Source organism: Micrasema longulum, unplaced genomic scaffold, assembly GCF_059751315.1.
Source record: "Micrasema longulum isolate JH-2025_06_02 unplaced genomic scaffold, ASM5975131v1 h1tg001240l, whole genome shotgun sequence".
Taxonomy (NCBI): Eukaryota; Metazoa; Arthropoda; class Insecta; order Trichoptera; family Brachycentridae; genus Micrasema; species Micrasema longulum.
In genome coordinates, this window is record NW_028278427.1 from 193695 (window position 1) to 208645 (window position 14951).

General features: G+C 33.4%; 1 protein-coding gene across 1 annotated transcript in view; it reads right to left on the reverse strand.

The window, feature by feature from the left end:
* LOC148276326 (uncharacterized) overlaps positions 1–14117 on the reverse strand; it is a 36011-nt gene extending 21894 nt beyond the window's left edge. Inside the window, exons 1-2 of the mRNA XM_088234429.1 lie at positions 13973–14117; positions 9565–9711 (exon numbers count right to left, since the gene is read on the reverse strand). Coding sequence (XP_088090555.1) covers positions 9565–9711; positions 13973–14117 — 292 coding nt within the window. The remainder of the gene's footprint in view (positions 1–9564; positions 9712–13972) is intronic.
* Between the last annotated feature and the right edge of the window lie 834 nt (positions 14118–14951).

Sequence of the window (14951 nt, forward strand, 5' to 3'; positions counted from 1 at the left end):
GCTATCGGCAAGATGGGTGCCGCATTTGCTCAGTGTCGAACAAAAACGAGTTCGAGAACCACTTCACAGCAGTGTTTGGACATGATAAAGCGTAATCCTGTTGATTTTTTGCGTTGATTAATAACTTTTGATAAAAAGTGGGTGCACCATTATACACCTGAAACCAAAAATCAATCGAAACGATGGGTGGAAGCTGGTGGAAGTGCTCCGAAGAAGGCAAAGGCAGTAAAATCGGCTGGCAAGGTTATGACCACTGTATTTTGGGATGCACTCGAAATATTGCTCATCAATTATTTTGAAAAAGGATCCACAATCAAAAAAAAGTATTGTCGTGCATTATTGGATCAATTAAATGATGCAATCAAGGGAAAATGACCACATTTAAAGAAGAAAAAAGTGCTCTTCAAGACAACGCACCGGTCCACACAGCATTAGATACGATGCTAAAATTACGTGAAATACACTTCTAATTGGTTGATCATCCACCTTTTATTCTAGATTAGCTCTTAGTGACTTTTTCCTGTTTCCAAACTTAAAAAAATGGCTCGCAGGAAAAAGATTCAGCTCAAACGATAAAGTGATACCGAAACTGACCCGTATTTTTAGAGGTTCCCAAAATCGTATTATTCAGATGGTATAAAAAAGTTGAAATATCGTCTTACGTAGTGTGTCGAAGAAAAAGGAGACTGTGTTGAGAAATAAATGGATTTTGAAAAAAAAAATTTTTTTTTTTTACTTAGGTAGCTTCATTTTCAATCCGCCCTCGTACTTCGATTTTATTTATGGTAAGTTTTTTTATGTTTTATTAATCTTTATACTTGTATATTGATCACCATTTAACACAAATTGCATATTGATGTTCTTATAAAGTGGGGTTTGAACTATTAGTAGGGTCGCAGTGAGTTACATCTTGCTGAAGGGTGTGATTATATGAAATGCTGCAAACATCCAGTTGCATTCCACCGGCAAGACTACTGACTAGTCCAACTCGTTAGCGTCCACGTCGCAAACTCCGGGCAATGTGATCATACTCATAACGGTGAAATCACAGCAGATAACGAGAGAATAAAAGGCGAGTTTCTAGCGCCTCTAAACCAGAACCAACTAGCTAAGGGAAGATAACCCCGACAGAAAAATCCACCACAATAACCAGTTGACCTGGCTGTGAAAGTAGGACAAGACCAAGATGCTTTTGTTATAGTGATCGCCAACGTCGGAGAAAGCTAACAAAGAACCGCAAGAAGAAGAAGATACTTATTAGCAAGAATGTTATTGAATTTTCGGATGATATAAACCAGTTCGTTCCATAAGTGCAATTAGTAATATCTGTCATTGTCTTACTATCAAATCAATACGAATAAGTCCTTTGTGCTTAAACAGCCAACGATTTAAGTATTCTCTTTGAATGATTGAAATCCATTTCCAATTTTCATTCAATTTATTTTCCTTACCTACCCTTTATTTGATTAATGACAAGCCGAAGGGTTCAATTAATGACATTTATTCATTAGCGCTCAAAATCAAACAGGATCACTAATCGAAGAATGTTACACTTTTCATTCATTCGTTTAACCAACGGAATTAATGTCTCTTAGTTGTATCGATCGTTTCCACTCACGCTATCGCTTTATTAGAAATTCTTGAGAAAATTTCTTGAATGAAAAATAGCTTGTTGCATTTGCCTCCATAGCGAACGCGCGCATCTCTTTCGACCAATAATCCATGGCAAATAAAAAGTCCGTATTATCAACAACTCCAATATTCCACCCTTAAATTTTATTTTTGGACCGTGTAAAAAGACCGTATCCCAAATAAGTTAACATTCGAAAGGGGTGCTGAATTAGAAATGTAATTGACGTAACATCCAATAAATAGATAAATCTTCAAATATTTTCATGTTCTGTAGTTATTATATGTACATATAGATATGTACGTACGCCTACGCACAGCCTAGATACTGGACTGCTTCACACGTGCAAACTACAACTTACGGCGTGATATCACGTTTCACCCCATTTCACACCATGGCAAAAATCCACACGTCATTATAAAATAACAAAGAGTGGATTAATAATAATTTAACAACGATATTTTTTTTAATTACAAGTATTTATTTACTATTAGGCAAACGCAATAAACGGTACATCATGAGGCCGTCTGATCTCCACTCGATTTCCTTTTGCAGGATTTTTACCTGAGAGTATCCGCTGTATAAATTAAAAATAAATCCAAAAGAATATAATAAATGTTAATCCACCCTAAATTTACCGTGCCGTGTGAATTTAGACGATACGTGTTAGATGGGCCATCTTCTGTCAGATATCACGCAGTTGGTTTGTTTATTTGGAAATTCTAGTAATAATGAACACATTATAGTTATTAACTGAACTAAGGTACGAAAGCATAAAAACCACTTTTTTTTTTTAATTTTTGTAATTTTTGATCAATTGTTATTTTACTTTTTTTGCTTTTTACAATGAATGCTACTTACACAAAATACACTACCCTATGCATTTAAAATATGCATGGAAAATATGTACATATAAATGCCGTATAATGCCGCAGTTGCATTCCATCAGCAACACTACCAATAGTCCTCCTCCCTAGCGTCCATGAGTGGTCTCTTTAGCTCCGCGAGCCCTGAGCAATGTGGCCACTGGCATTAACATCAGTGCCATAGCAGATAGGGAGAGGATGAATGGCGAGTGTCCGGCGCCATAAAACGGGACCCCCCAGCTAAGGGTAGGTAACCTCGACAGAAAATTAAACCAAAGAAGGCAACGGGAAACCACTTTGGTCAATAATTCCCAGGATATCAATATGACGAGAAACCAAACAATGGCCCCGAGTCCCGGGTGGTCCTTAAATGGACCAGGGGTGCGAAGAATCTCTTGGCTTGACATAGAACTGTGGAGGAGCTGTTTCGCTCTGCTCAGGATAGGGAAGTTTTCTCCTAAGTGATCGTCAACGTCGGGGGGACCCAACATGACACGTGAAGAAGAAGATATGTATTTAATAAAAAGATAAGATATTTGTCTAAAATATTGTTAAACTTTACTGTAAGAAAAAGATAAATATGAAAAATTAAAAGAAGTGCAAAAATATATGTTTTTCTTAATGAAGATGAAAAAAATGAGTATAGTTTTTAATAATAATAATAAAATAAAACTAGGGCATGTTTCTGTTGATGACAATATTTTTTTATATAATATAACTAGCGGACCTGACAGACGGTGTCCTGCCAGAACGTTGGCTTGCCTGCTATAACCTTGGAAAAAGACTTTTTATTGAAAAGCAGGTACCTAGATACTTGTTTATGGTTGAGTTTCAAAACATAAAATAATCAATTTTCAAATATAGAATTCTTTTTGCAAATGTCAAACTCGGCTCTTCTCACCAACAGGAGTGTACTTTATTCATCATGTGATTTTCAAAAATGCATTGAATGTCAGTTAATAATATTTTAATACCTATAACAAAAAATCCAGAAAAAATAAACAAATGGGTAGAAATTATATAGAACGAAGGGAAAGAATCTGATCAGGATCCATAAAAAGCAAATGTTGTTCGTAAACATTCAAAAACAAACTTTTATACACATAAAATATTTATGCTTCTAACTTTTGTTTTGCAGATTGAAATTTTTTAAATCGACGAACACGTGCAGCGCAAAGATCTACACTTCGCTGAAAATCGCACGTAAATAGGTTGAGCCATTTAGGAGTTCAATGACATCACACGTTTAGAAAAATTATACATTTAAAAATTATGAAAATGAAGGTAACACTTAACAATTTCAGTGCTAGCGCAGGCATCACCATGAATGCAAAGCAGAAAACACCATTGTCAGGTAAAAACCACGATTATTTGGGTTTTTTTAACTGAGGCTGGATCACTGCGTAACTGCTCAAATTAATGGTAAGGCTGCACATATTCATTTACTCTGTCTGGAGCATGATAATAGGATGCTTGTCAACTTTACCCTTAACTAGATGTTAATTTAAGAAGATTTTTCTTTCATGTTATTTTTTTAAGGCTATTGTGATCTATGTTTGATGATAAAGGGACAGTTTGTTGGTAAGTTTTTTATTTATTTAAATAAAAAGTTTCAGTAAAAGAATGCTATGATCGGGCAGTTTATTTTATTCGGAGTGGCCAATATTTTCCAAAAACTTACTGCCGAAAGTAGTTGTTTGTTGAGCGAAACTTAGACACATGAAGATTCCCTGAGTAACGCGTATTGTAATTGTGAATATCATGACCTAAAGTGTATTTTAAATTTGAGTGAGCAGAAAAGTTTATGATATTTAAAATAGTATTGGTTTTGTCCTGCAGTGGCATAACCTTGAAAGGAATTATCTTTGTTTGTCAGTTATTTTAAATAAATCAATGATTAAAAACAGAAAATACTCTCGTTTAACTCTCCTCTGCCCGGCTACTCTGCCACTTCGTTTTCAGATCTTCACTGCAAATTTCCTGGACACCAGAATCAATCGAATCCAAACGCGGATTTACAACTCGCTAGTTGCCACTGTGAGCCGACAGTATTTTGAATAAATATTTATACTTACGGGCTACCTATCTATGATACCTATCGCAGCTCGCAGTAAAATATTAGCGCGTGGTCGCGATTATTACAGTATCACAATTTTTTTGACGAGGCGGAAACGCGTCGCGTACAGTAATTATGTGGAAAAGTAAACAAAACTGAGGTCTTTCGTGCAAAAAAAAATTGTTTCAAGGAGTTTTTTTTAAATATTGAAACGGAACTTACTGAAAAAACTAACTTAAAATGAATATAGTTATACAGAACGCAGCCAGCCATAAAAACGTTAAATTGAGATAATAGCACCTTTGTAAAAAGAGTGAATGATCAAATTTACACAACAGTTGGAGTGTTTTTGACTTTAACAAATGATAAAAAATGAATACATGATTTTTTTTATGGAAGACAAATAATAACCTAGTTATTTATTTGACAACGTTTAGTGATTTTTGAAGGAACCTAAGATTATTTAATCGCTGTGAGTGTTTTCTGCAAATTGAGAAATACCGTTTTTGTGATCAACACCAGTTTTAAATGGCGATTAATACAGTTTTTTTAACGAAAACGGTCTGGCTGCTTTTAGCAGAACGTAGAATTGACCTTACTGCACCCGATAACACTAATATCGCAATTTTTCAAAACTGCGGACTGGCTGCTTTCTGCATAACTACGTTCAAATGTGCCTGCTTCTTACACGTGCTTTCAAAGCTCGTCGTACTTCTCACGGTTATTTCGAGAAATGAACGGTGATCCTCTGTGTAAAATTCAATATGAAATACTCAAAAGGCTTTACTTATAAACCTGGTAAAAAAATATGCCTTAGCAAAGTGGTAGAACAAGAATGGAAAAACTATCATTATTATAGTTAAATAATGAATATGGATGGTATCCCCATCCTTATACTACAACTATATATTTTTTTAATCTCTTAACTTTATTGTCAAATAAAAAAAAATGTAATTAGGGGCTAGATTTCTTATTATCTATGCGCTCTGTAGCTGCAAGACGTGCTGTAATCTAGCTCCTGTATATCATAATTCGAGACGAAGAACAAGAATTCCAACCGTCCATGCGCTGTGTAGCTGCAAGACGTGGTGGGATATTTATTTATTTATGTACAGCGCCCTTGAGGTGATTTTCACAAAAAATGGCGCTATATAAATTATCCATATATATATATATATATATATATAACTACAATAAGGATGGTATTCTCATCCGTATCCTACCTGGGGATAACTTTATACCAAGTTTATGAGGAAATCCCTATATTTAATCCGTGTTTGTCTTTACAATCCCGAGTCATCCAATTAATAAGACTACTCATTGAACCTCCAGCATTCAAATGAGCAACCTGACGATATTTATTGATGTGCATTCGGTCCTCCCCAGTTCCATTAGAGCTTTTGATTTCTTCGGACGGTACAGGATCGAGTAAGCTTTCAGTCGAGTTGTCATCATGTCAGTGCTTATTCGTGTCACGTCGGGTGGCAGTCGTGTTGTGTATAGCATGTTTTACTCGAATTTCTCAAGCAACAATCAGGATTCTAAAGATAAATAGCCGTTTTGCCTTGGGCAGTTTTAAATCAAATATTGTAAACGCGTTGTTATGAAGTTTCTTCTAAGTTCTGCGAACAAGGAACCGTAATCAAACCATTTCCTTCCTCGAGGACTTTGATTTGGAAATCGCCAATCATCCGTTGGCTTTTCTGTTTATCTGTGTAGTTTTTCAAAGTGTGTTTACATTGTGAAAAACGGGATGATTGAAAAAACAGGAATATCTTATTCATGCAAAAGGCTTTTTTACATATTCAAGTCGCAAACAGTCAGCAGATAAAAAATGCAAACCATTTTTGAACGCCGTTTAATATGGAGACAAATAATATTGTATCCGTTTAGGCGTAGAATGAAAAATATAGTTCCATGTAGGTTTTAAAAATAACAAGATTCCTTGGCGGGTGTTTATTAACTCGATGGGTACTCTCGAAAAAAAAATCATGAAAATTAAAATCTAGCAAAGTAAACTCCATCTCGTAGTATTGGCTTCAATTGGCGCATTTGTCTAGATTTGTTTATTTACTTGCAGCTTTTTAGACATGACATATACAAACAAAGACCAGTCTGACGCATCAGGTGTCAGTCAGTTTATTGATGCATATTTATTTAATTCCTGGAATTCAAACCCAAATTCTCAGACTAGTAGGCAAACAAACAAAACACAAAATTTGAATAATCTGATTTATTACCACTTCAAAGATTCTAAATTAAATAAATTATATAATTATTAGAAGAGCAATTTCCTTATAAATGTTGATAAATCGAAAGTGATGGTTTATGAAAGGGGTGAAAACATAACAAAATGTAAGATCAGTGTGAACGGAGATATTCTGAATCAGGTAGAAGAATTTGTGATATATGTTTACTAGAAATGGAAAGACCGACAAATATATTGAAAGGAGGACGAGTGCCAGGAACAGGATGAACGGTGTGCTTAAATTTTCTTTGGCAAACAAATGTTTATCGCAGGAGGCAAAACTAGCAGTTCACAATCAAGTTTTATTGGCAACTTTAATGTATGGGAGCGAAGTCTGGAATTGGAAAAAATAATGAGGAAAGTAGGTTAAATGCTGTCAAAAGGCGATCTCTCAGGCAAATGTGTGGTAAAACGATGTATGACAGGTGCACAAATGTCGAGATCCGTGAACCGTGTAAGGCTGAGACTTGCATTATCGACAAAATCAAGAAAGGGGTGCTGCGTTGGTTTAGACATGTAGAGCGAATGGACAGCAAATAAAAGGCTTAATGGATCTATTATGCGAATGTTGATAGATGCATTAAACGAGGAAAACTGAGACTGGACATGTCAAGAGTAGAAATAATGGGCGTGCGTGCATGAGAATATGTATGAATGTAGAGGAAGCGAGGTCAGGGTGATATAGCATTCTATCCTCTCTGCCTGCCCTAACGGAAAAATGGCGCGATGGTTTGTTGTTATTGTTGTAAAATAAAACACATAAATTATTTTTAAAAATATTATAAATACGCGAAAAAAGGGAAGATGAAGAAAACACTAACTCGAAACTTCGCCCCCAGAATAATAATTTTTATTAATCGTAATTATTTTATTTAATTCACAATCAATAACTAAATAATTGTAAACATAAGTACTCTATTTTCATTCAAAACCCCCATGGCACCTATTTTATTATATTTGTGGTAGTACACTTGGAAACTTGAACCACGTCCTATAAGCATAGAAGTTCGATAGCGATTTTGGCGATATTTTTCAAATTAACACAAAGGAAAATTTGAAGGAAACTTTAATTATTTCATGTCATTTTTCTATTACACTCATTCTTTCCGTCTTTTTTTGTGAATCTATGTTTTCCAAAATGGTAAAATTTTAAAAAAGGTATTTTCAAATATCCCAGTTACTCTTTTAATGGAGATTTCTAAATTTGCTTCTAACAGAAACATAAATCTTGTTCAGAACTTACAAAATTTCAATTATCAAATTATTAATTGAAAAAAAATTGTACTGTCAGCGACACGATATTCCAATATCCTTATTGTATAAATCTATAAATATTTTATCCGTTGGAGCTTTATTACGGTCCAAGCTGGTTTCTCAGCATGCGTCCCTATCTGAATATAGAAATAAATTGGAACATGTAAATAATACTCGGTTCAGTGTAGATGAACTAGCTCTCCCTAAATTTAATAATAAATACGGGAAAATAACACTAGCGTACAATTTACCAAAAATGTATAATTTGCTCCCATTAAATATAAAAAATCAAAAAAACTTATCTGGCTCAAGAGAAAGACGTCTGCTGAGAATCTGGCTCTTAGAACGTATTTTTTTATATTAAAGTTTTTTTGTGTTTTTCTTTTTTATTTGGACAATTTTTTATTTTCCATGTACATTTTTTTTCCATAGTAAGAAGAGTTTTTAATAAAATTAATAAAATTATGTATATATATTAGAACTTAACTATAAGCACCTGCTGACAAACTGCATTTTATGCAGACTTAATAATTTATATGTTAATTTTTGTATAGTAAATAAATAAAAAAAATAAAAAAAAATAAACATTTTTTGGTTCGTGTACCTGCACACAAATCTGGATTTTCTCCCAAGACGGGAGTAGGTATTCATTTTTATTTATATCCCTACAGAGATGAGGTAGAATTTTTTCAAATTCAAGATTCAGGATTATGGATATTCGAGCGTTTACAGGGCTTATGACCTGTCATTGGCTGGGTTAAGTGGCCACTTTATGTAGGTACTACAACATTCCCCATTACGCTTATTTAGCGAATATCCACACCAGGTAACATTTTTGGTTTTTGTATATATGCTACGAATCAAGAACCCATCCACAAGCGAGTTGGAAGCGCCATCTATGCATTGATATTGAAGTTAAGTATTTAATTAGCAGATTACTTTATTTTATGTAGTTAAGACTCATCAGCCGAGTTAAATTAAGTACTAGTAAACGCCTGCAGATGACTCTGCAATTTAATTTTTACTTATATTTTTACCAGATTTTTATAACATTTTTTGGTTCGTGTACCTGCACACAAATCTGGATTTTCTCCCAAGACGGGAGTAGGTATATATTTTTATTTATATAAGCGTAATGGGGAATGTTGTAGTACCTACATAAAGTGGCCACTTAACCCAGCCAATGACAGGTCATAAGCCCTGTAAACGCTCGAATATCCATAATCCTGAATCTTGAATTTGAAAAAATTCTACCTCATCTCTGTAGGGATATAAATAAAATATATATATATGTATATATATATTTAAAAAATACCCTCATATAGTTGTTGGCCAGAGGCAGTTGTCCTGGCTGTGGAATATAAGGGATTGGACAGAAGCAAGGAGAGTTGAGGACTGGTTCCGAGTGATGCTTTTGCTGCGGTGATCGCCAACGTCGAGGGGACCTGACAAGGCACCGGAAGACTAACAAGATGCAATTATTGGTACAAAAGAACGATTAATAAATTACCAGAATAATCGGTGCTGTCCTGTCCATTGACTCCGAGTCCACAGTGTCTTGGGGCGGGCCTTGCCAGAACTGCGTACGGCCTCCCCTCTCCCGGCCCCCCGCCCCCGCCCCCGCACCACTGCGCAACCGCCTCCTGAAAATGAATGCCTGCGATTCCATTAAACTTGTCAACTGGTGGTTTAACTTAAGCTGGCGCGTTCAGAAAACTCACACTAACGCACTTAAAATCTACAGAATCTTGATTTGAAAATAAATTGTATTACATTTTAACCAAGTGTGCTATCTTTGTCTATTAATTGGGGTTGTATTAGAGGATTGTGTGCATAAAAAACAATACAATGGGCTTAGAAAATGTAATATTAATTTACTAAAATACTTTGTTTCATTATTTTTTGTTTTTTAAATCATTTTTTTAAATGTTGCATTTTACTTATTACAGTTTAAATTTTAAAAGTGTATTTTTATTTTTATTTCTTTTAATAGGTTTATATGTATGCAGGGTGTTCCTGTTACATCCGAAACCACGATGATCAGTATGGACAAGAAGGCATATAAAAAAAAATAGTTAGAACAAAGAACATTTTTAAAAATAAAATATTCTAAAAACAAATGGTTTCTTACTTCATTTTATATTATACTGTTTACCATTGTATACTTTTCTTGATGTTTTTGTTCTTTTTTAATATTTGTTATTTTTGTTGTAATTTTTTTCATTGGTTTTTTGTAATTGTAAAAAGTTCATGTAACCATAAATAAATAAAAAAAAGATGGTGATTTTTTAATTTTTTTATTGAAAAATGCTATTTTAACATTAATTTTCGTTTTTTACTTTTTGTTTTGTACACCATTTTGTGAAAAGGACCGAAATGATATTTTTATGGTATTTGGTAAAATTTTCGCAAACCAAGTTTTGTAAAATATTTATTTTAAATGAACGTTAAAATAGCATTTTTCAATAAAAAATATAAATGCGCGATCTATGAATAATAAGTTTCAAATTTTTATTTAGAATCACCTTTTTATAATTGGAATCGACTATCCCGATCGATGTTTTCCCCCTTCCCACTCCGCCAGATATTATATGCGGGAATGATTGGTTTTTTTTTTCTAAATTCGGTATCATTGGGTATTATTATTGGGATAATATATGCGATTGTTTTCAGTTTATCATGCCATGATCACCAGAAGACATCTTATATTTTTTTTGAGTCAAAACAAAAAACTGTCAGTCTTATTTTTGAATACGGAATTTTTACATTATTTCTATGCGGTAAGTACTGCCAAGCTTTACGGTTCCTACTTGTCAAGGTAAAGCCGACAACCAAAATATACAAATGGCAGTTAACATTCACGCGTAACCTCAACCGCAGCGACAGAATCAGAAAATGGTTTACAACGTATAATACATAAGTTTCATCAAGTATCGAAATAGATTAACAGATTTTTAGGGAGATGGAGAATATTTTAGAAAAGGAGATATGGATGTTTAAACATTAACATGGCTTATGACCTGTCATCGACTTGTTTGATTGACCACTAACACACTGATTAATATTCACCATTTTGCATTAGAACTTGTATTTTAATGAATAGTTTGTGCCACATTATGAGTAAGTGTAATATATCTTCTTTGGATTTTTAATTTTTGCTAGTTATATTTTTGAATTAATTAAAAATAAGACACTTTGTAAATTTACCACACAAGAGTTTAATACATCAAAACACTCTTGTGTGGTAAATTTACAAAGTGTTTTATCTTAAATAAATTCAAAATGTTTTTCCACAAAGTAAATACTGAAACAATAAATCATTTAGTAATATTATTTTCTCTGAATTTTTGTAATTTTGCATCACATGTGTTATTATAATTGAATAAATTTTACTATGTACTTTTGTTGTTAATTATTATGGCTAAGCACGGTGAAAAAATCATTTACAAGTTCATGAATATGTAAACCAGTGTTATTTTGAATGAATAAATAAGTAAAGTGAATATAATTACTTAATTCTTAATAATTTACCACAAAATCAACGTCAAGAAAGAAATTACGGAAAATTAAAGGATAAATTAAAGAAAACCTTCTGACATAATTAACATCAACTGTATTTTGAAAATAAAGATGTGTGTTTAATATGTGCCTGTGTTTATAAATTTATAAATTATGTGTTTTTATTTAAATTTTTTGAGTGTTATTTTTTCTCAATTTTCTCAAAAAATAAAATAAAATAAATGCCTTCAACAAAAAAAAAAACTAAAGAACGAAAATAACAACCAAACTGTCATCGTGTTTGGTTGTGCCATATTATATATTCTCACCACGACCGTGAATTAACAACCAAAAAGTAATTTTTGAGATCAATTACTCATTTAATCCACTGTGTTGTGTAAAAATATAGTATTAATAATCATGGAACCACGTCAAGTGCCCATCCTTCCTCACCACAAGATCTGATCTATCCTGACTACCGCGAGAAAAATTCTCCAACAAATTCCGAAACAATAAGGTGTCAGAACCCAGTACAAGGTAGGTAATTGAATTAATTGTATTAGGGTTTCGTGGAAAAGTAGGTAAAGATAACGCATTCCGAAAACCAGACCAATTTCGAGCGTTTATCTGCCAAGTAGGCAAGTAGCGCAATTAGTGATTATGCTACAAACAGTTAATTAAATGTGAACTTGTATTACGAGATATATGTATATACAAGGTGGCGCAAAATGTGTCACCCGATGTTCTTTGGCTGTAATTTTTTTAATGAATGAAAAAATTTGGTTCTGATTATAAATTGTGTTTATTTGATCTCTTATTTTTTTTTTCTATCAAGTTCAGTAAATTATATCTGCCCAGTGGCCGCTGCCAGAATTGATGACCATGCGGGCCCATTTATAACATTTTTCATCATCCTTTCCAGAACTTCAGGCCATAGGTTCTCGCATTCTTGACGGACATTCTTTTTAAGAGCTTCAAAAGTCTAAAATTTGTTAACATAGACTCGTGATTTCAAGAGACCCGGCAAAACGACGATTCAAAATTATTATTTAAAGAGCACATTATTAAAATATCTAACAAAGCTGTAAAATTATTAGGATTTGTACTTACAACCGGAAAAGATTTTAATAATATAAACACATTAAAATATCTTTACACATCTCTTGTTAGAAGCCAACTAGATTATAATTCTCCAATATGGTCACCTTATCAAATCACTTTCTCAGATTCTATTGAGAGAATTCAGAATAAATTTCTTAGATATATTAATTTTAAGATGGGTTTTTCTACTAATCAATTAAATTTTAACAAAATTTTAGACTCTCTTAAATTAACTAAATTGCAAAAACAAAGAACATCGACCGATCTTATGACTTTATATAAAATAATAAAACCAATGTTTGATACCCCTGATCTACTGAAATTGATTTCATTCTATGTACCACCTAGATTAAGCAGAACATCTACAATATTTTATTGTCGAAATTCTCGAACGGTACCTCAATATAACTCACCTATTGTTAGATTACAGAATACCGGGAATGAATATGCATCACATTTTGATATATTTAGTTTGTCTCTGCCTAACTTAAAAAATAAAGTGACCAACATATTTTTATCAAAAAGAGCAAATCATCTTCAAAAGATTGGATTGGAATAGTTATAATTTGATTGATTAATGTATTTTGTTATTGTATAATTTCTTTAAAATATGTATGTATTTCAAGTAATTAATAATGCGTACAGTACGAGTATATTAATATTTTACACTCAATTTTTTTTTTTTTTAATATTTTTATTTCTAAGCACTCTTTATACCACATATATGTAAATGGCAGAAATGTCGTATATAAATAAATAAATAAAAAGAAGACTGGAATGGTTAAGTCGGGCGATCTTGCCAGCCAGTGCAAATCATCAAAACGAGAGATTAAGTACTCGGAAATGCAACCCTCAGAATATTGGTTGGGTCTCATGCAATATGCGCCGTAACTCCATTTTGTTACAACCACATGTTTTTCTATGCCTATTTATTCGATTGAGGAAAAAAACAGTCGTTGAGCATGGCTCTGTTGCGCTTGTCATCCACAGCAGTTGTTTGTCCCACGGAATTTTCGAAAAAAATAGACCTGATGACGCCATGCAGTCATTTTAAGCGGGTGTAATGGCTCTTTGTGGATTATACGCAAATTTTTAGTGCCCCAGAAAGGATAATTCTGCTTGTTCATATATCCACAGAGATGGAAATAGGCCTCGTCACTCATGATGATTTTCAATGAAAAGTTGTCTCATGGTCGAGATTAATGATGGCTTAAGCGTAGGTTACACGCGCTTGGTGGTTAACAACTAACAGCTGATGCGCTGTTTTCACTTTGTAAGGAAACATTATCAAATCTTTTACTGAAACTATCTGTATAAACCGCCAATTGATGCCCAATTGCGTGGCACGTCGTTTGATCGATACTCCGGGGTCCACAGCGACATTTTTAGCCACAGCCACGATATTCTCAGCAAAATAGCTGCTTCGGAGCCGGTCAGACCCAGCAGCATCTTTTGCTGTCCCATATTCCTTTAATCGAGCGGCTAAACGCCATAGTGGTTGCCGAGTTAGTGTGGGATGACCGGGAAATCTGCGCCTAAATTGTTGCTGCGCCAACACCATCGACGAATTATTCCTCAAAAAAATCGAAACAATTTTTCCGCGTTCTCGAGAAGTATAGCGCTTCATGTCTTATTGACATGTATTTTTTATTTGTTAACTTCACAAATGGCAAAGCAGAACTGACATTTGCAAAAAATATGGCATCTTCCAATAAAGTTATGACTTTTGCGCCACCTTGTATAAACTTATTTATACCATTTGATTAAAGTGTGCTATATAGCAAGGCTTAATATTGTGGGTTTTGAGTTTTGATTTACTCTTGTGGAAATATTGTTTCATCTCAAAATTGAGGAAATCTTTGTTAAAATCCATAGGAAACTTTCAGTATTACAATCTTAACAAAATCAACTTCACCTTCATATAGTGCGTAACATGTAACAAAGCGATAATTAGACACGTTCTGATCATCAGAAATTTCTACTGCTTTTATGGTTGATTCGTCTGCGCAGTGTGATATGTGAACGACCTTATCTCCCTTAGTTCTAGATCTACCACTTCCTCCATTCAGGAGGTTTCATATGTTTTTATTGTTTATGTAAGAAAAGCTTTTCGGCTTATAACATATTATTGTGCTATATTTAGTTATAAAGTTGATAGCTTGCTTTGTTTCTTTGATGTTTATAATTTGCGCTTTTGAAAAATCATAATATTGTTAATTTAAGTCCCGAATTGAGTTGAAGTAACTTCTGGAAATGTTATTCATCTGCATTAATTTTTTTCAAATACTTTTAATCGAA